At 32.7% G+C, this 22454-nt stretch overlaps 3 protein-coding genes across 4 annotated transcripts; 1 reads left to right on the forward strand and 2 right to left on the reverse strand.

Annotated features, from left to right (window-relative positions):
• Positions 1–3840: 3840 nt before the first annotated feature.
• LOC111684343 (microsomal glutathione S-transferase 1-like) lies at positions 3841–4562 on the reverse strand. The gene is made up of 3 exons (XM_046946989.1): positions 4371–4562; positions 4231–4310; positions 3841–4170 (listed from the first exon to the last, which is right to left on the reverse strand). The coding sequence occupies exons 1-3, from the start codon at positions 4497–4499 to the stop codon at positions 3927–3929; spliced, it is 453 nt and encodes a 150-aa protein (XP_046802945.1). The 5' UTR covers positions 4500–4562; the 3' UTR covers positions 3841–3926.
• Positions 4563–5721: 1159 nt separating this feature from the next.
• LOC111684336 (microsomal glutathione S-transferase 1-like) lies at positions 5722–12004 on the reverse strand. 2 transcript variants are annotated; one of them, XM_023446484.2, is made up of 3 exons: positions 11844–12004; positions 6186–6265; positions 5722–6115 (listed from the first exon to the last, which is right to left on the reverse strand). In XM_023446484.2, exons 1-3 carry the CDS (start codon positions 11979–11981, stop codon positions 5872–5874), a joined length of 462 nt encoding a protein of 153 aa, XP_023302252.1. In that variant the 5' UTR covers positions 11982–12004; the 3' UTR covers positions 5722–5871. The 2 variants fall into 2 exon arrangements, with proteins under 2 accessions (XP_023302252.1, XP_023302253.1); XM_023446485.2 differs by lacking the exon at positions 11844–12004 and adding an exon at positions 7787–7988.
• A 5332-nt stretch (positions 12005–17336) lies between these two features.
• LOC111684347 lies at positions 17337–21122 on the forward strand. The gene is made up of 5 exons (XM_046947066.1): positions 17337–17659; positions 19832–19955; positions 20015–20127; positions 20545–20677; positions 20737–21122. The coding sequence occupies exons 1-5, from the start codon at positions 17606–17608 to the stop codon at positions 20952–20954; spliced, it is 642 nt and encodes a 213-aa protein (XP_046803022.1). The 5' UTR covers positions 17337–17605; the 3' UTR covers positions 20955–21122.
• Positions 21123–22454: the final 1332 nt, after the last annotated feature.

Consider the following 22454-nt stretch of genomic DNA (forward strand, 5'->3'; position numbering starts at 1 on the left):
AACGTGGGGTAGGACATCATGGCAGGTACTCACGTAAAAACTTCCGACATAAACCGATAAAAAGACGAAATAAGTGCGCCAGTTGTCCGCTGGACTTGTCCTGGCAGTTCATTGGCTGCGCTTCCTTCGAGATTCAAGTAGTGGCTGTGGTTTCTACCCAAAATCTTTGAGAGATAATAATCTCAACAAATGTCACAAGATGATAGTGGGGAACACCCTAAAACCGTCGGGTATCAGCGACACGTGTAAAGTGAGTGTGGTTGGGTTGACAATTCTTGGTCGTTGTTCGTTGAACTCCGAGTCGTTCCGTTGCGAAGAACCGATTGTCGTGGGAACGACCTCTGTATATGTTAATGTTGTTGCTTCAATATAGGTTGAAGCTTAGTGGTTGTCTGTCATTCCAAATCTAACGTTGTTTTTGTCATTCCGTAAATGTTCTTTATGATCTGAGAATATAAATAATCTAAATTGATGAAATTTCAGAAAAGACTCCTGTGACCTGCCGGAGATTAGTACTGATTGAATAATGCCTTTTTGATTCCGGAAAGTTTTCGGTGTTCGGTGATGTTAACCTCTGGGTTATGTTGACGAATTAACAGATCCCTAAGATGTGTACCCTTTAGCATGACTTTTGATGGCAGGATGTTAGTCCATCCCGGATGTATTGTCAGTGATTAGAAATTAAATGCTTTGTTAGGCTTCATAGGAACCCTTAGCTCTTAATCCAACTGGCAATTGTGTTCCACTTGTCGAGGTAACAGTTGGAATGGCTCTAATGAAACCTCTTAGCTCTTAATCCAACTGGCAATTGTGTTCCACTTGTCGAGGTAACAGTTGGAATGGCTCTAATGAAACCTCTCATTACGGTCGTCAAGTCAGGTACTCACATTAAACTTCTAGAGAACAGTTCATTTAAAATAGTTCGAGAGAAATGGAACAGCTGTTCAATGTTTACAAAATTCCTTCAACAAATTTCACAACAGGATAATTTTATTCACGACAAAAAAGTTAGTGACCGAAAAAAGTGAAAAGGGAACATATTTCACGTGAAATAATGATTGGCGATAGGGGTAATTGACATTCTTACTCTAGGGATGTGTTAGTTAGGGATTACAGCTCAGTCTCAGCAAGTATATTAAAAAAAATAATTTTCAAAATTTCTTAAAGCGTGTAAATCTCCGCAACTAAAAGGCATAGTGGCCTCCGGTAGGTTAGTGTTCTAGACTGGTAGACCGGAGGTGGTTGGTTCGATTCCCAACTGTGGCACTGGTTAAGGAGCGCACAACAGGCCCGATAGAGGCCTAGGTGTATATCTTCGGACTTGATGTATATACATATGTACATCCTCCTTTCAAACTAATTAACTAACTAAGGAGGCATATACTGTTAAAGAATCCAGAAGCCAACTCTAGGTGATGAATTTCGAATCAGAGGCCCTATATTTGTAAAGACTGATTTTTTCTTTTTAACAAACCTTAAAAATTATTAAAATGGAATTGATTCCTGCTTTGAACTCTTTTATTTTTCATCTACAATTTCATACACGTCATTTAAATAAATTATTCTCAAGAGTATAAAAACAAACAACAACGTGTATCTGACAAATGAGTAGTCCTATTAGAGAATAGAGAAAATTTAGTTTTTAATTCTTCTTTACGCAATAATTAAGAGTTGTGTATAAGAGTTTTGCTCTTTTAAAGTGCATGTGAATACAGAAGGTTATTTAAATGTGTAAAGTTCTTTAGTGAAGGGGTCGGTTATACAGTGATAATTAAACTAAACTCGTTACTTGCAGTTTAGTTAAAACACGAAACCTTATATTTAAAAGGAACCAAATCGTATTTTTAACATGAAACACATTTTTGCGAGTGAATATGCTTTAATTTCAATATTAAAGAGGAAAAGGTGTCTTCGAAAAGCTTATTGTACATATGTTCAGATTAGGATTGAACATAGCTCAGATCTGGGTTTTAAGAGTTTTATACATATAACCCTTACAACACAAATGAACTGAATAACTTTAATGCATATCTTTCCCAAATCTGATATGAATCAATTGAGTGAAATCTTTTCAACGGAAAAACAACATTAAATCTTGTTAAACTGGTTTTGAAACTGTGGAAAAACAAGAATATTTAAATTTTTTCTACCTGCTCAAGATTGAAGATACTTAATGGTTCTTTCTTGATTATTTCTTTTTGTTCGTAACATCATATTAAAAATCTCTCTAAATAATCCTTAGATTAATTAATCAATGCTTTTGTTATTATCGAAAGAAGTTAATTTATTTTTTGAAGGGAGTACGGTCAATTATTGAACAATCTTCACAAAATGTACAGCAAAAATTTTGGTTCTTACAAAACATGCTTATGTTGAATTTTATCGCTGGACACGTATTTTTTAGATAGTATTTGAAGATTTTAAAAGTGAATTAATACGGGATGTAGGATCTATTATAGTCCAATTCTCACAAAAGTCGGTAGTGAGATTAAGGTTAATACAAAACTTATTTATATACAATTTGATCACGGTATTATAATTTCTGAGCCTTAAATAAGCGTTAAAGTAATCTTCTGAATATGAATTTATAGGAGGGTATTTTAAATTATAGGCTGATTCTCACAAATGTTAGTAGATAGATTTTGGCTAATACAAAACTTGTTTATGCCGAATTTCATCGCTGTATTCTCATTTCTAACCCTAATATAAGCTCTTTGAAGAGACCATATATGGGGGGGGGGTTTGTTTAATTTATGAATAGATCCTCATAAAATTTGGTTAAGAGATTTAGGTTCACAAAAGCCTTATTTATGTAGAATTTTATCGTTATACTGGTATTTTTAAAACATTTATAACTGTTAAAACTGTTTTCCGGGGACCACTTGTATGGAGACTATGTAGACCGATTTTACCCATTTTCAATACGAAACTATAGAGAATAAATAAAGAATATTTATGCAAAATTTCAGCTGTCTAGCTTCTGTCGTGAGGTCCCTATAGTGATTTTAACACATCGTCTCAAAATCTAATATATACTTTTATGGGTCTTAGGGAAATATTCCCATCTTTTTTGAAAATGTTTGTTGGTAAAAAACAAAAACAAACTTAAATAGTGATCAACGAGTTTTAGAAACTCTGATTTCTGTTAGTGATTTTTAGGCATTTTTAATAAGTGTATGTGTTGTATCCCGAATAATCTCGAAAGTGCTCCGATATAATTTCGAAAGTTGTCCGTTTATTTGAGATTGTATAGATTTTAATCGCAGTTCGTTTCCACTGATTCTAAGACACGAAACCTGGTTAGTTTAAGCATCGCTGACTTTGTTAAATTTATATTAGAGAATTCCGGTATCCAACTCCTTGAAGACTTTTAAATTGTTCTTTATACTGAAATCCTTGACTATGTGTCCCGTGTACCAGTTAAGATGTGATTCTTACAATAGAGTAACTTCATTCGTCTGAGAATCTGAATGACATTTGTACTTTTGCAAACTTCCACTAGATCCCAATATGAGAAACACTAAGTCATTCTTAGAAGATTCTTTGAAGACTTTTAAAATGTTCCATTTTACTGGAATTCCTAACTATCCGTCTCGTGTGCCAACTGCGCTATTACCCAAACATAGCACATTCATATGAGAATCTGAAGGAGTTTTGCGCTTTTAAAAACTGCGCCATTTCAGATCCCGACATGAGAAACAATGCCTTCGTCTGAGAATCTGTAGGTGAATTGTATATCACTGTCTGTTAAATACACAGCGATTTTGAGGCTAGAAAACATACTACCTCTTTAAGCTGCCAGCATCCGATGTGAGGAGTTAAAGAAAATTACAACTCAAATTTCTGAAACTTGTATTTTCAAGAATACAATTTATTCCTCGTTTATGTACAGATATTAATAATTTAACTTAAAAGTAGAAAATTGTTTAAAATGCATAAATCATGATCCGAATAGCCATGTATACAGTAGCAACCAAACCAACCATATAGGAAAGAACACGGGCAGGTTGAGGAATAACAAAAACAGCATAAACCAAGGTATGAACAATACGAGCAATACCCACGGCACGGAAAACATTTATAGCTATATCGGCAGATGGATTAGTTATGACATAATAGAAACCAAGGGCCAGATATGGTACAATGTTTTCCATATCATTGCGATGGGCTCTGTAAATAATGAAAATTATTTAATGAGATAAAACTTAAAAATTTAACAACCTTCATTACCTTCTACAACGTTCCACATCAGGATCATCGAATTTAACCTTATTATCTTTGGAGGTTAAATCTTCAGGATTGTTAAAGGTCTATAATTAGAGAAACTTTTTAATATCTCTCGGAAGCTCGAGATCACCTAATCAATTTACCTTATTTTTAAAACGTTGCAGGGCAGTCAATGGCCCCATTAGCAACATTTTGGTAACCATTATAGTACCCCACAAAACATAGGATCGAAAGACTTCATTGTCAAAAGATATTAATTCTAAAGCTGACATTTTTTTATAGACTAAAGTGACTTTCGTTGTGTAGTGTTTGCTAAAAGGTTTTAAATTAAATGTTTTTTTATTTCAATTCAATATTTGGTCATTCATTTGGACTAATATGTTTTATCATCTTTCCCGGGGTTACTGAAGAGGTCTAATTTCTTTAATTTTTCATTGATAAGAGATTTTTTATTACTGCTGTCTTATTTTGCATTTAAATTCAAGGTGCAGTCGGTATGATTAGGTTAGTTTATGTAGATTTGTTTGTGCCATGTTTATAGGGATACTGGGGATCGTCCGAAGGACTCATAGTGGGGGTACTTTAAGTGGCGACTTGATCAGTTGTCATAATGATAGTGATCTTTGATAACGTATAAATTTAAATTGCCTGATACTGATATTAATGCTCCATAGCAAATTACAGTGAGGATGCAATTTCTGAAACTGGTCCTGTAGCTATTCTTACCGAACTCTTATATCGGAATAATTGGGTTGCTATCATAACTGCAGGTACATATGTATATAAGATGTTTGTATAAGATGGAGAATATATTTACGTTAAGGCGATCTAGAAGATCCTAGACTAAGATTTTATGGATGTCTTTTATGGTGTGGAAAGCGATTATAGATCAAATCAGATTCTTTAAAAATTTCAATAATTTCCTATCGATCAAGAGCAGATATGACCAACTTTGTATTGAACTCTTTTATCATATAATAATCGGATTCTTTAAAAGTTTCAATTATTTTCACGAGAGACACAAGAACAACACTTTATAAAGGAGCGCACAACAGGCCCGATAGTGGGCTAGGTGTATTTCTTCGGATTTGATGTTCCTAGGACCAACTCTGTATTTAACTCTTATGATCTTGATTTATCGATAATATATCTGATTAGATTCTTTTAACGTTTCGACTAGTTTCCAGAAGAGAGACACCGGAACAATACTTTATAATTAACCGATCTAGAAGAGGTAGAATTAACTTTATAGTGACTTTTTTATGATCTTGATATATAAATAATAGATCCAAAGAGACTTTCTAAAGTTCCTATTAGTACTCGCCAGAGTTGCAGGCCTAACAAATTCCTCTAATTTCGGATTAGCATTTGAATTTCTTACTTAAATTATTAAAATTAAATTAAGGATATAATTGTCAATCTTTAAATTGTATACTAAATCTGCAACAACTTAATCGGAACCGAAGAAACATTTAAACTCTTAACAACAACACATTTTCTTACTGAATTTCGGTTGATTTTATTACAAAAATAGGTTTTATCTAAAAAATTTTGTTTCCACAAAAAAATTACTTCTACGAATTACAAAAAAAAAAATATATAAATACTTTTTACATTAAAGTACATAAAGCTGATTACAACCTCTTAGAGAGCAAAGATGAGCACACGTACAGCCATATAGGCAGTAGCGGCCAAGGCAACAAAGAAGGAAATAGCACGAGCAGGTTGTGGCACCACAACGACAGCATAAACCAAAGTATGAGCAATACGTGCAAGAGCAACGGCACGGAAGAGGTTAACAGCCAAGAAACTGGCAGGATTGGTTAAGACGTACAAGAAACCAATGGCAAAGAAGGGTAAAATGTTTTCCATATCATTGCGATGGGCTCTGGAAAAGTAAAAGAAATAGAATAATAAATAAACTGATTTTATAATTTGTAAGGATTTTAAAGCGTTACCTGCGTACACGTTCAACATTGGGATCATCGAATTTAACTTTGTCCTTTTTGGATAGTAAATCTTCAGGGTTGGCGAAAGTCTGAAATAAAAGAATAGACAATTCGATTATAAAATCAGAAATTGCGGAGAAAATAGAGATATTAAGAATGACAGGTCATAAATTTATGTGTCGGTCGGGAACAAAACTGTGCTAGGAAGTATATCTGTATTTGGGCACCGTAACATTACGTTTGGTTCATCACACAGCGCCAGTTCTGCTTACCGAAAGTGGCCCACTGGGCACATTATATCACAACCACAACCTGGAGGGAGTTTAAGATCAGGTTCGTACTGAATTGGGGTTTCAAGCGATACTGATAAGGAGTGCTCAACAGACCCGAAGGACGCCTAATAGTATTTTTTCTTGTTTGATGTATGGTGTATCGTCCTTTCAAACTAACTAATTACCTAACTAACCTGGCCTGTAAGGTTTATGGTTAGGGTTCTAGTCTGATAGACCGGAGATGGTGGGTTCGATTCCCACCTGTGACACTGGTTAAGGAGCGCACAACAGGCCCGATAGAGGCTTTTCAAACTATCTAATCAAATAATTAACGAATTAACTAACTAACCGACTACCTAACTACTAACTAGCTAAATAACTAACTAACTAACTAATTAATTAACTAATTAACTAACGAACTAACTAACTAGCTAACTAACTAACAAAATAACTATCTAAATAACTAACTAACTAACTAACTAACTAACTAAATAACTAAATAACTAACTAACAAACTAACTAACTAACTAACTAACTAACTAACTAACTAACTAACTAACTAACTAACTAACTAACTAACTTACTAACTTACTAACTAACTAACTAACTAACTAACTAACTAACTAACTAACTAACTAACTAACTAACTAACGAATTAACTAACTAACTAACTAACTAAATAACTAACAACTAACTAACAACTAACTAACTGATTAACTAACTAATTAAATAACTAACAACTAACAAACTGATTAACTAACTGATTAACTAACTAACTAACTAACTAACTAACTAATTAATTAACGAACTAAGTAAATAACTAATTAACTAACGAACTAACTAACTGAATACCTAACTAACTAAGTAATTAACCTTTTAACTAACTAACCAACTAACTATATAACTAATTACTTAATTAATTCCCAAAACAACCCTCGTTTATCAATACATTCATGTTATTTATTGTTCTCCATAACAAACAAAAATATCTCTTTAATATGCAACTGGAACTCAAAACCAACACACGCCTTTATTACAAAATGCTTCCATAAACATCTATTTCAAAAAAATATAATTTTTTTCCTCAATTTTTGCTTCATCATGCTGACTTAACAGCTGAAAACAAAAAATTTCATCTATTACCGGTCAACACCATAAATAATAATCGAACTCAGTTAATTTCTAACTCTCTTCCTACAGCTTATCTTAATAGTTCTCTCATTCTCTTTCTTATCCACTAACAGACTTTGACCTTTTAACATTCACTAACTAACATTGATTAGTTACAACACTTTCTCTACATACTCTACTCTCGAATTTTCCATATTATCTATTTACCTTAGTCTTGAAACGTTGGATACCGGTCAAGGGTCCCATCAATAACATTTTAATGACCAACACTGCACTCCAGAAAACGTAGGCCTTGAAGACAACATTGTCAAAACTTAATAATTCTACAACGGACATTTTTTCTGTGTTTTTTTTTATAATTTTTTTAAACCGTATAGATCCGTAGCTTTTGCCTTGCAGTATTAAACTATTGTGGTTGGTTTTTATTCGATATTTGGTCAACTATTTTGTAGTGAACTTTTTTGTATGGTGTGTTTTTTCTATATTGAAATTCTCTTTGTGTATTTTGTGGGTTTTTTTTGTACGAAAGAGGTTTAATGTTTACTTTTCTCATTGATAAGAGAAACAACCTAAATAAAAAGATGTACAAAATATGTTTTATGTTATAGCTGAACTTTAGTTGTTTGAATTTTGAATGAAATGGCGTACAGTAGTGTTCAAAACTAGACATATTTCCCGATCGTATTCATAAATATATTAATTGTTTATTTTAGGTTTATAACGCACATTTTCCTTAAAAATTCCTACAATAAACCAATAATCATTCTACAATAACCAATTTTTATTTATATCTTCTCTCTCAGCAAGTACGGGTTTCCTAAATCAAGAATAAAATTCTTAATTCAAGTACGATTAAATTTAGACTTCTACGTTTTTGTTCTTATTTATTATTTTGGGGAATTATAATTTAATTATACCCTACATCACTTTAGTGGGGAGGGTATATTGGGTTTGTGCTGATGTTTGTAACATACAAAAATATTCGTCCTATATTTACCTTAAAGTATACCAATCGGCTTAGAATCATTTTCTGAGTCGATTAAGCTATGTCCGTCCGTCCGTCTGGCTGGCTTGCTGTCCATGTAAACCTTGTGCGCAAGGAACAGGCCGCAATTTTCAAGATAATTGGATGAAAGTACGAAGCCTATTGAAAATTATTAAAATCGGTCCATTATTTCGACTAGCCCCCATACAACCGTACCCCCCGTATATAGGGCCTTTGAGCTTATTTGAGCTTATATTATGTTAATAAAAGCCGAAACTTAATTTTATAGAACTTTAAATGAAACTACCGATTTTTTTTAATGATCGGGCTTTATTTGACCCCATACAAACTCCCCTTTAGAAAATGACTTGAAGGTCAAAATTCACTTACAAATACTAATAAAACTTTTAAATTATATATAAATAACTTTGAAGTAGACTTAACTTCCCCTGCCAACATTTATAAGGATAGGGCCATATTTTCCCCAACTCCCCTTTGAGTCCTCTTGTAAAAAATCTCTTTGTTTGCCAAAAAAAAATATGAAATAAAAAATAAAAATATTCCGGAATAAAGTAAAAAAAAACAAATGAAATGCGCTTAGCATACTGACTGGTGTAGGGTATCATATGGTCGGCTATGCCCGATTATACATTCATACTTGTTTTTGATTTAAGCTCGATTAAGATCAAAATAATATTGATTTAAGTGTAATTAAGATTCGTCTATTAAAGACTATTCAAGACTATAGAAGTGCCTAGGTCTAGGAGTCTCTCCAACTCTTATCAAACTGGAGAGACTCAAGTCCACATAGATTACAACCTCCTTAGGTTAAGTTCAGTGAACTCTGAAAGAAAAGTGTAAATTATATACATATTTCAAATTACAGGGAGGTCAGTCAAAGGTCCCTCTTAAAGTTTTCTTCTAACAAGAGATAATATATTAAACTTTATACAAATAAAACTGAGAAGTAAAACAGCAATAGTTTATACGTTTTAATGTATTTGTTAAATATTTAAAGCTTTTTGTGTTCACAAATATTAAAAGTTTATCAAATATTTATGAGATAAGCAAATAAATAAGTTCGCCGGCCGGTATTCGTTAAAACTCTTATTGCTTTTACTTTTTCTCTTCAGAGAGATACTATTTATTTGTAGTGAGAATGTTTTAGTGATGGTACTTGAGGGTAAAATTGACTAATATAGTACCATAGTACAAAATGTTTAAGAAACATTTGTACCGATTTCAGCGCTTCTACGGTTATTAAGATTAAGTTCCTAACAAAGTTTGTTATAGAATAACAGTTTTAAAGATTATAGACATGCAAGTTCCACTTCCAGTTTCCATAGAAACATAAAATGTGTATGATAATCCAAGATTTTACTAATCTGTTAAGCGGCCCAAAAAATGTTGGGTACTAAATTTAATAACCAAATTAAAGTACGTTTTAGCACCTTAAACATTGTGTGAAATGCAATTAATCTAACTAAAATCCAACTAGTTTTTTTTTTATAATGAAAATCATTTGAAATATAATAATTATTAAAAACAAATACTACGTATTAAGCTAGGAGGGGACATTCAATTATCATTTTGATAAACGATTTATAATCATATAAAAGATTAAAAAACTGTAAATAAGAACGAGAAATTAAAAATAATAGTTTTAATTAAATTGTAGAAAAAAAACTGGATTATAAATGCACATATATATAAATTAAATAACTAGGTAAATAAATAACTTTAAAGGGAATATATGTATTTGCAATTTTGACATTCATATATCTATAGGCGAAAAATGGGCAGCCTAGAAAAAGTAGACCTGGTAGGATAGAAGGGGGGATCAATCCCCATAGGGGCACATCAGCCAAAACCCGAATAATTTTGTTTTCGTTTATCGATTATTTATCATCCCTGTAAGATTGTAAGATTAATTTTACATATGATGGTAGGCAGACGATTGTTTTTCAAAGGCTAGTGAAAAATATTTCACTGTGTGAATTTTTTGAGCTAACTTTTTTAATTTTTGTGATTGAAAAACTATATTGGAAATAGAACGTCAATAACAATAGCGAATAACAAGAAATAATATTTTTTTCAGTATCATAATTTGAAGAACGAAAAAATAAATTAAAACGCAGAACTGCCCCTGGGGCACATGCGCCAAATAAAGGAAAGTCCTTTGATGTAGAGCAAAATGTTGTTAAAATGTAGAAACAATAATTAGCAAATTGTTTTTTTAAACTTATGGGAATTAAAAAATAAATATCGGGTTTACTATAGTTAGTTAGTTAGTTTGAAAGGAGGATGTATACACATCAAATCCGAAGAAATACACCTAGGCCTCTATCGGGCCTGTTGTGCGCTCCTTAACCAGTGCCACGGGTGGGAATCGAACCCACCACCTCCGGTCTACCAGACTAGAACACTAACCACTAACCTACCGGAGGCCACACAGTTTTTATAAGTTTACTATAAGTTAAATAATTACTATAAGTTAAATAATTAAAATAAGTTTTAATATTTGTATTTTTATACTCTACGCCACTATAGTGGGGAGGGTACTATGCGTGTGTGCATGTTTGTAACACTCAAAAATATTGGTCCTCGATCCACCTTAAAGTATACCAATCTACTGAGAATCATCTTCTATGTTAAGCTTTGTCCCTCGGTCTATCTGTCTGTGTGTCCATGTGCGCACGCTACAGATCGAATTTTTAAACATAATTTGGTACATACTTTTCTTTTGGTCCAAGGACAAACGCTATTGAAAATGATTAAAATCGGTCCATTTTTTCGCCTAGCCCCCATACAACCGTACCCCCAAGTAGAGCCTTGGGATCAAAACACCTCAAAAAAGTGGCTTAAGGTCCCCCTTCTACCCTACTAAACCAGATAATTACTAAAATCCGTTCATCTAAAATTTTTACTGATTTTGTACTTTAGTACAATATAAAGTAAAAACTAAAATTTGTATATCTATTATATATAAATATGAATATTTAGAAAAATGGGCGAACTATTAACAATGGGTGTGGCACCTCTTATCCAAAGTAAATTGAATACGAATATCTGAAAAGTAAAAATAATAAGTCTTACACTTTTGTTAACATTTTGTTAACATTAGTATCAATATAAATATTTAGGAAAATTTGGGGACTGAAATAGTTTACGAGGCACTTTTATTAATCTCACTTTTGAAATATTTTCAATTCTAGAAACTTCTCGTAATTCTCCCATTTGATTTTCAAAAACAGATGGTTAATATATAAATTTACTTACATGAGTTGTAAATCTTTGAATGCCCGTCAATAAAGGCATTACAATAATCATTTTTAAAGCCAAGACTCCTGACCAAAATAGATACGATTTAAAGACTTCATTCTTCAAAGTTAATAAATCTATAACACTTGCAGACATTATGTACACGGTAAAGTAGAATTAATAAATTTAAAAAAAAGTTTTATTAGAACAACCTATGCAATCACGTTCGCTACTAGAACTAATGACAAAATTATTACAATCAATTATTATATTGCATGTTAAATTTGATAGAAAATTGAGAAAAATATCTTAGTAATCATAAACATCTTATTAAGGTTGTTTTATATTTTTAATAACTTACTAGCAAACTCTTATACTATATTAAGCTTTTTTACTTAAACAATAGTTGTATAAATAATTTCGAACATGTAGAAAAGTAAGCTTTTTGTAAAGCTTTTTTTGTTTGCAGAAACTTTAAAAAACACTGAGAAAAATTTTTATAAAAAATAATCTATAAATAAGTAACGGTTTTTTGAATACTTTATATAAAAATATGTGGTTAACCCCAAATAAGTTTTATATTTGAAAAGAAATGATGTATTCCTGCACTGAATTTCATTATTTAATTAATGCAATTTTTTATTCATTACACACAGAGAAAAAACATGTTTGTGGTAACCATGTGCAAAGAGCATAAATATATATTTTGGTTATTGTAACATATCATATTATGATTACGATTGAATTTCATCATATTTTTCTATTTATAATAATATTGTTATTATTGCTTATAATGGTTATTTACAGTGTTGCTAATTTGATGATTTTGCCCTCAAATTTGACATTTTTTAAAGGGCAATTGCGAGGAAAAACAGTTTTAGCGGTTAGCGGGAAATTTTGAGATTTTTTCTGTGTCTAGTCTATATTCCATTCTAGATGTCCCTGGGACATGTTATCTTGGTAAAATCTCCACCTTGGTGTTATTGCAATTCCGGGTTGAAAAGGTGGTACTAATATAGTCTAGTCTGCCGGGAATATAAAATCGTAATGTCAAATGTATCATCGGCTTTGCCTTGTAATGATTTGACATGGAATCGAATAAGAAGAGCACCATATAATCTGGTACTACAGGTGGTCAGTTTCTCACAGAACTTGTCCCGGCAGGTCAGTGGTTTAATACCCAAAATTGCAGAGAGAGAATGTTGGTTTAAGGACTGATATGATGCCATATATGTCTGGATTCTCTTTCCTTTGCTGTTGCCATCTTAATAGATGTCACTGGGTTATGTGAAAGAGCAACCTGTGCTCGATTCCTGAAACCGTGGAGTATCTCTAAATCTTCGCGCAGTAGGGCGCCATTATAGGTTGCGGAATTTTCAGGTTGACACTTGGTTGTTGCCCGTAGATCATTCCTTATGGTCTGAGGATAAAACTGATTGATGTTGGTTGGTAAACGATCGGAATAGTCTCCTCCGCCCTCCAGGTCACAAATAATTTGGATTTGGAATACATCTTACCTCTGGTACTGTTGCCTTCACAATAGGATTCATATTGTTTTATGCTACGCGTCTTATAGTTAAAGTCCACCACTTAATTTGTCGGTTAAATTATTAGATTTGAATTGACTTTGAAAGTTCCTACATCTTTTGTCACAGTATCTCGACATAAAAAGGGATCCAGATTTATTGACTGATTTATTTTTCGGACTACGTCTCTAGGTGCTGTTGCCGAAACAACAGGGTCATCAATGTAGTTTGGTTGCGCGGGCTTAATGAGGTTAAGAAATGCAATGCAGTAGTTCATAAGTTGATGGGGATTGCATTCTTGAGAATGCAATCTTTTATGGCAACATAAGGGTGGTCGGCTTCCGGTGTAGAACACCGGAAGATTGTTTTCACCTGATGTTGAGGCTCTCCGCTTCTATTGACTTTAGACCCGTGATTGCTTTTTCCGTGTCGGGGTATGCATTGAGATTGATCTCATGCTGTACGTCATTCCGCAAAGGGGCTACTACCAGCACATCCATGTATACAAATTGCCACCTGAGTACTTCTTAGAATGATAAGGCCGTCAAGGCAGGTGAGCACGCGACATTCGTCTATTCTAATCTATAGCTTTGCCTATAGTCTGAAGTTGTCTAGACTAGACTATAAACTTCTTTAGGTTAGTCTATTGTTTGGTTTAGTCTAAGGACTAGTCAATAGTATAGTATATAGTTTAGTCAAGAGTCTAGTCTACAGAGATTTAATATTTTTATTTTTTTATAAAACTCACTGAAACTTTGTATTTATTTATTAATTTACAAAATTTGACGTTTTCTAACAGTTTCTGTCACATGGTTCAACGGAAAATGGTGTAATAACATTTGCAACATAACATCAAATGGTAATTTGTAAGTCTAAATGGTTGTAAATAAAATAATATGTTTTCATTGTTATCATTATTAAGTTGTTACAAAAATAGTTATGTTTCAGTGAATCAAACTAAAATTTATAATTTCCATTGAGATTAAAACACTTTTACAGTAAAAAATATTAAAATAAAAATTATATTTTTGACAACAATATATTATTACAGTAAATATAGAATAGTTGTAATAACCATGTTTTTTCTCTGCTTGTATATGAATGTGAGATTATTTTTTTAATTGTATGTTTGACTTCACTCTGAAACTATTTCATTGATGAAATGAAATTGCTTATAAATTCAATGAAAATGTTTCATAAGGATCATTTGTTATATTATTCTTTTAAAATTTTAACAATGAAATATTACATTTTTAAAAAATATAGCTTGATAGTTTGAGAAAAAAATGTTTGCCTCATAATGCTTTATTACCCGAGATTAACGTAACACTTGGTTGGATACATACTTGGATTATTGTTAGCTAAAATTTACAAACTATTTGATAATTATAACACATTCACTCACATTCATTGCCTATGAATACCCTTAATCCAAGATTTTTAAAAATAATTGACCTCTTTTTTCAATGTGCATATACATTAAATTTTTTCGCTTATTTTACAGACCTACTCATCTAAAACATAAGTACCTAATTTATTAATTAATTATCTTTAAAAGTAGGCTAATTTCTTATTTACAACGGCAGTAAAAGACAAAAGATCAAATAACCCGAAAAAAGTGCGTTTTATGGGCTTACACAAAGCCCCCCATAGCATTTTTATACCTTTATTTAACCCCCCCCCCCCCTTTAGTTCAAGTTCTAATTCTCATAACCCCTTTTTTGGATGTTATTAAAATAGCAATCATCTCTATTAGTCAAAAACACACGGAGTACTACTTGTCCATAATGAATTTACAAACTAACTTGCAACATTATAAATTGGCATTTTAATGTAGTGAGTATTTTGAAAATTATGTATAGAGAGAAAAAAGACAGCAATAAAGTATTTAAAACATCTACCTCTTACACATAAATATAGGAATTGTTCGGTTAATTCGTGGTCGCTGGTATTGCTGCTGTTGTTGCCTCTGTGCGATTCCGTTATATGTTGTTATGTTTTTGTAAGTCAGGAGGGGGTCCCACTTCTGTATTGTCCACTTTTACTTCCTCAAGTGGTTTTGTTTATGAGAATGCCCTACTGTACGATGGATATAATTTATCATATAGTCTGGACTATAGCATAGTCCTATCTAATGTTTGGACTATAAACTCTTATATAGCCTATTGTCTGGGCTATAATTAGTTTAATCTAAAGACCAGACTATTGTTCATTTAGTTATCTGTATATTCTATTGTCGGGAATATGGCCTACTAGCGTAGATTAAAGTCTGTTTTATAGTCTATTCCACAGTCTGGATTATAGTATATTCTATAGTCTGTATTAAAGTATATTCTTTAATGTGGACAATATTGATTCCAGACATTATATATATTCTGGACAGTAGTCTATATTATAGTCTGTACTCTAGTCCATTTTGTACTCTGTACTATAATCTATTCTATAGTCTGGACAATAGTCTATTGAACAGTCTGGACTATAGTATATTTTACAGTCTGACCTGTAGTATAATTTATACTCTAAATTTTAGTCTTTGCTAGTCTATTCAATAGCTTGAACTATAGTCCCCCCGGGGCACGTTTCCTTCATGAATCCTCATCTTATCGTAGTTCAATCCCGAGGTAAAGAGGTGCTACCAGTGTAGTCTGCCCGGACTTTGGAATGGTATGGGCATTCCTTGGAATGATTTGACATGGAGTCGATCCAGAGAACTATATAATCTGGTATGTTTAATCTGCGTGGTTGTAAACGTATAGTATATTTTATACTCTGAATTTTAGTCTTTGCTAGTCTATTTAATAGACTGGGCTTAGTCCCCCTGAGGCATGTTCCCGACACTCATCTTGGTGTAGTGCAATCCTAATGTAAAGGTGCTACCAGTACCTGTAGTCTGGCCGGGCTATAAACAGGTGATGTCACTTCATTCCTTGGAATGATTTGACATGGAGTAGAACCAGAAAACTACATAATTTGGTGCATCTTATCTGCATGGTTGATAACGTATAGTATATTTTATACTTTGAATTTTAGTATTTGCTAGTCTATTTAATAGACTGGGCTATAGTCCTCCTGGGGCATGTTCTCTTAATAATCGACCCTCATCTTTGTATAGTGCCATCCCAGGATAAAGAGGTGATACCAGTACCTACAGTCTACCCGGACTATAAACTGGTCAGTTCACTCCTTGGACATTCTTTGGAATGATTTAACATGAAGTCGAACCAGAGAACCCCATAATCTGACATCTCTCATCTGCATGATTGTATACGGAAGTGATGTTTATGCATCTCGGAAGTTAAGCAATGGGGCAGCAATAGTCGGAGATTAGATAGCTTAAGTGCTTGAAAGCCCATAAACGTAAATTTCCTTCTGCGTGTAAGAAGCACATTGGGGAGGTGGGGAGTCGTACAGTGGTTGGAAAAGACCACCGTGAAATAGGCCAACATAGCAGATGTTCACGTAAAGTATTTCGAAATTTGGTTTGGATTATAGTTGTATTCTATATCCTGAACTACGGTAGAGCTTTCCACAGTGACATAGTATCAAAAATCTTATGATGACTTACATATTAGCTAATTTAAAAATGTAAGATTATCATAATTGTTTTACATTTGATATATCATTAATATTCCGCATACAGCATTACAACCACTTCAAGCATCTGTTATGATCTTTTTATCATTTCAAAACAGAAATTTTCAGAATTTCATGTGTGTATTTTTTTTCGTAATTCAAAAATTCAAGTTGAAAAGCGTACAAGTGTAGAACATATTTCCTTTTTGACTCTGCATGATTACTAATTAATAGTTTTATAATTTCATCATATTTTTCTGTCTTGTTTTTTCAAAAGGTTTTCTTTTTTTTTGTTTTCAATATGTTTTCTACAGCTGTGGGTGGGAAAAAAAGTAAATTTTATTTGAGTGCATATGTAAACAGCATTTATGGTTGTGCTTTCGGTCGGTGGGTCGTTTAGTCCAGCATTTAATAATTCATTGTAAAGTTTAAATTAGCATAACTCAATCACTGTGCATTTTTTCGGTTAAACTGGACGTTTGTCAGTTGTGATTTAACAACCATCATGTTGAATACATTCGAACGGAAATCATCTTTAATTAATCGAAATTTAAAGAAATTTTTGTAAAAATCCAGTGCAAAAAAGGATATGGATATTAAAACTTAAGAAATTGCAAAAAAATAATAACAACTAAAATTAATTAAAATTGTGTTTGGTTAAAAAAAATATTATTTAACAAAATGTCACATGGTGAACGTAAAGGACGCATAAATTTGGTGAAATTTTTGGAATTGGTAATTATTAAAAAAAAATCAAAACTAAACAAAACTAAGTGCTAAACGAATGAAACAATTAAGTGCAAAAAATGATTCCATAAAAAAATTGTGAAATGGAGTGTTAAACAGTAGTTCATAATATATTTTTTTTTTGCAGCAAATTTAAGCACTGGAGAAAATAGTAAAATATTAGTGAATTTTAAATTTCGCAATTGGAACGTCATTTAATTTTTTTAACAATTTTCTAAAATGCAGCAAGGAGTTTGTGCTATAGACCATTCTGTAGTCTGTATTATAGATCATTCTATAGTCTGGATTAAGTTCTATCGTCTTCAGTTCTATTGTCTTCAGTTTACGTCCTTTCTACAGTCTTTACTATAGAACATTCTATAGTCTAGTCTATATAGACGATTCTATAGTCTGGATTAAAGACCATTCTATAGTCTGGATTATAGACCATTCTATAGTCTGGACTATAGACCTTTCTATAGTCTGGACTATAGACCTTTCTATAGTCTGGACTATAGACCTTTCTATAGTCTGGACTATAGACCTTTCTATAGTCTGGACTATAGACCATTCTATAGTCTGGACTATAGACCATTCTATAGTCTGGACTATAGACCATTCTATAGTCTGGACTATAGACCATTCTATAGTCTGAACTATAGACCATTCTATAGTCTGAACTATAGACCATTCTATAGTCTGAACTATAGACCATTCTATAGTCTGAACTATAGACCATTCTATAGTCTGGACTATAGACCATTCTATAGTCTGGACTATAGACCATTCTATAGTCTGGACTATAGACCATTCTATAGTCTGGACTATAGACCATTCTATAGTCTGGACTATAGACCATTCTATAGTCTGGACTATAGACCATTCTATAGTCTGGACTATAGACCATTCTATAGTCTGGACTATAGACCATTCTATAGTCTGGACTATAGACCATTCTATAGTCTGGACTATAGACCATTCTATAGTCTGGACTATAGACCATTCTATAGTCTGGACTATAGACCATTCTATAGTCTGGACTATGGACCATTCTATAGTCTGGACTATAGACCATTCTATAGTCTGGACTATAGACCATTCTATAGTCTGGACTATAGACCATTCTATAGTCTGGACTATAGACCATTCTATAGTCTGGACTATAGACCATTCTATAGTCTGGACTATAGACCATTCTATAGTCTGGACTATAGACCATTCTATAGTCTGGACTATAGACCATTCTATAGTCTGGACTGTAGACCATTCTATAGTCTGGACTGTAGACCATTCTATAGTCTGGACTGTAGACCATTCTATAGTCTGGACTGTAGACCATTCTATAGTCTGGACTGTAGACCATTCTATAGTCTGGAGTATAGACCATTCTATAGTCTAGAAAGGTCTATAGTCTTGACTATAGACCTTTCTATAGTGTGGACTATAGACCATTCTATAGTCTGGACTATAGACTATTCTATAGTCTGGACTATAGACCATTCTATAGTCTGGACTATAGACCATTCTATAGTCTGGACTATAGACCATTCTATAGTCTGGACTATAGTCTGGACTATAGACCATTCTATAGTCTGGACTATAGTCTGGACTATAGACCATTCTATAGTCTGGACTATAGACCATTCTATAGTCTCGACTATAGTTTGGACTATAGAGACCATTCTATAGTCTGGACTATAGACCATTCTATAGTCTGGACTATAGTTTGGACTATAGAGACCATTTTATAGTCTGGCCTATAGACCAATCTATAGTCTGGTCTATAGAGCATTCTATAGTCTGGCCTATAGACCATTCTATAGTCTGGACTATAGACCATTCTATAGTCTGGACAACCATTCTATAGTCTGGATTATAGACGATTCTGAGCTATAGACCATTCTATAGTCTGTACTATACACCATTCTATAATCTGGACTATAGTTCTTTCTATAGTCTGGACTATATAGATCATTCTACAGTTTGGACTATAGACCATTTTATGAACTAGACTATAGTCCAATTTAAAGTCTGGACTATAGGCCTTTTTGTAGTCTGAGTGTGATCACATATGCATTTGAGTAAGTTTCTCAACTGGTGTGTTATAGAATCTTGGTTTTGCACTTATTGTTTCTAGAGAGTGATTTTAAACTTCATCAAAATTGTTAACCATTTTTGCAGGGCTTTTCTGTAGCATGTCTGGTCTTGCATTATTACAGTTTCGATGATCGTGATATACTGGCGTCTTTATTAGCTACCGGTACATTTGCTGGTTATATTATAGTGCTCTTTGGAGTATTTGTGGGTAAATAATCACTGGCGATATAAGTTACAAAGCTTGGAAATAATTTTTGCTATTTTCAGGGGCTCTAATGCGTGCCTCAGTTCATCGAAGAATCGATATATTTTTCAGTATTATGGGCTGTGCTCTATTTATAGCCTCTGGTGTATTTATCATAGAAGCATGGGAACGTCTGGCCTATAGACCAATCTATAGTCTGGTCTATAGAGCATTCTATAGTCTGGCCTATAGACCATTCTATAGTCTGGACTATAGACCATTCTATAGTCTGGACAACCATTCTATAGTCTGGATTATAGACGATTCTGAGCTATAGACCATTCTATAGTCTGTACTATACACCATTCTATAATCTGGACTATAGTTCTTTCTATAGTCTGGACTATATAGATCATTCTACAGTTTGGACTATAGACCATTTTATGAACTAGACTATAGTCCAATTTAAAGTCTGGACTATAGGCCTTTTTGTAGTCTGAGTGTGATCACATATGCATTTGAGTAAGTTTCTCAACTGGTGTGTTATAGAATCTTGGTTTTGCACTTATTGTTTCTAGAGAGTGATTTTAAACTTCATCAAAATTGTTAACCATTTTTGCAGGGCTTTTCTGTAGCATGTCTGGTCTTGCATTATTACAGTTTCGATGATCGTGATATACTGGCGTCTTTATTAGCTACCGGTACATTTGCTGGTTATATTATAGTGCTCTTTGGAGTATTTGTGGGTAAATAATCACTGGCGATATAAGTTACAAAGCTTGGAAATAATTTTTGCTATTTTCAGGGGCTCTAATGCGTGCCTCAGTTCATCGAAGAATCGATATATTTTTCAGTATTATGGGCTGTGCTCTATTTATAGCCTCTGGTGTATTTATCATAGAAGCATGGGAACATTCATTTCGTACCCGAACTCGAGATATGGCTCTAATAAAGGCATCACTTTCTATCGTCAATGGTGTATTGTTTGGATTCGACGCGATCTTTACATTTCGCGATAAATAAAGAAGTTTTTACCTATTATTATATTTTTTATATAAAAAAACTATTTATACTTTAAGATGATTTTTTTTGTATGTATTACTCTAACTTTAAAACTAAGTTTATAAGAAAAAGTTTTTGTTCGCTTCTTTTGTATGCGTCGCAATAAAGTTTATTTTTTATTTAAACGTACAAATTGTGTATTTCCTAAGTTGTATTTGATTTGATAATTAAACCACCCTTAAATTATGAAGAAACATTATTTTATTCACATTACCCACCTTTTTTATTATTTTTATGCGTATGTATTTCTTTATTTATTATATTGAATTTCTTTTTCCCTAGTTTTTTACATCACATTAATTCATACATAATAAATCTTGTGTTTGTGTGTGTGTTTTTTTTTCGTCTAATGTTCTGTTTATTGTTGTTTGGGTTCGTTTTCTATCATATTTAAGATCCATTGTAATTGTTGCTGTGAAGTAAAGTGGCTTTGGTTCTCACACTTTAATGTTGTATCTAGGATGCGTCATAGTTTCTAGTATAAACGCCTGACTTCATCATTTATTTCTTAACTACGCAATTGAAATGTTGCCGAAATTTTGCAACATTAATAACGTTTCAACAATGTATCTTATATTTTTGGATGACATCACTAATGAACACAATGCTATGTAACAGATCGGACTTAATAGGAATTCATACTAGAGTGTGATTCAAACCTGGTTTGGATCACATAGAAATCTGATCTATAGCATAGTGTGTAGTGTAGTCTATAGTCTAGTCAATGGTATAGTCTATAATATAGTCTATAGTCTAGTCTATTGTCTAGTCTATAGTCTAGACTTTAGTCTAGTCAATAGTCTAGTCTATAGTCTAGTCAATAGTCTAGTCTATAGTCTAGTCTATAGTCTAGTCTATAGTCTAGTCTATAGTTTAGTCTATAGTCTAGTCTATAGTCTAGTCTATAGTCTAGTCTATAGTCTAGTCTATAGTCTAGTCTATAGTCTAGTCTATAGTCTAGTCTATAGTGTAGTCTATAGTCTAGTCTATAGTCAAGTATATAGTCTAGTCTATAGTGTAGTCTATAGTCAAGTATATAGTCTAGTCTATAGTCTAGTGTATAGTCTAGTCTATAGTCTAGTCTATAGCCTTGCCTATAGTCTAGTCTATAGTCAAGTCTATAGTCTAGTCTATAGTATAGTCTGTAGTCTAGTCTATAGTCTAGTCTAGACTATAGACTTGACTATAGACTAGACTATAGACTAGACTATAGACTATAGACTAGACTATAGACTTGACTATAAACTTGATTATAGACTAGACGATAGACTAGACTAAAGACTAGACTATAGACTAGACTATATACTAGACTATAGACTAGACTATAGAGTAGACTATAGACTAGACTATAGACTAGACTATAGTCTTTAGTCTATAGTCTAGTCTATAGTTTATAGTCTTTAGGCTATAGTCTATATTCTAGGCTATAGTCTCTTTTATAGTCTAGTCTATAGTTTCTTT

This window comes from Lucilia cuprina, chromosome 3 (assembly GCF_022045245.1).
Source record: "Lucilia cuprina isolate Lc7/37 chromosome 3, ASM2204524v1, whole genome shotgun sequence".
NCBI lineage: Eukaryota > Metazoa > Arthropoda > Insecta > Diptera > Calliphoridae > Lucilia > Lucilia cuprina.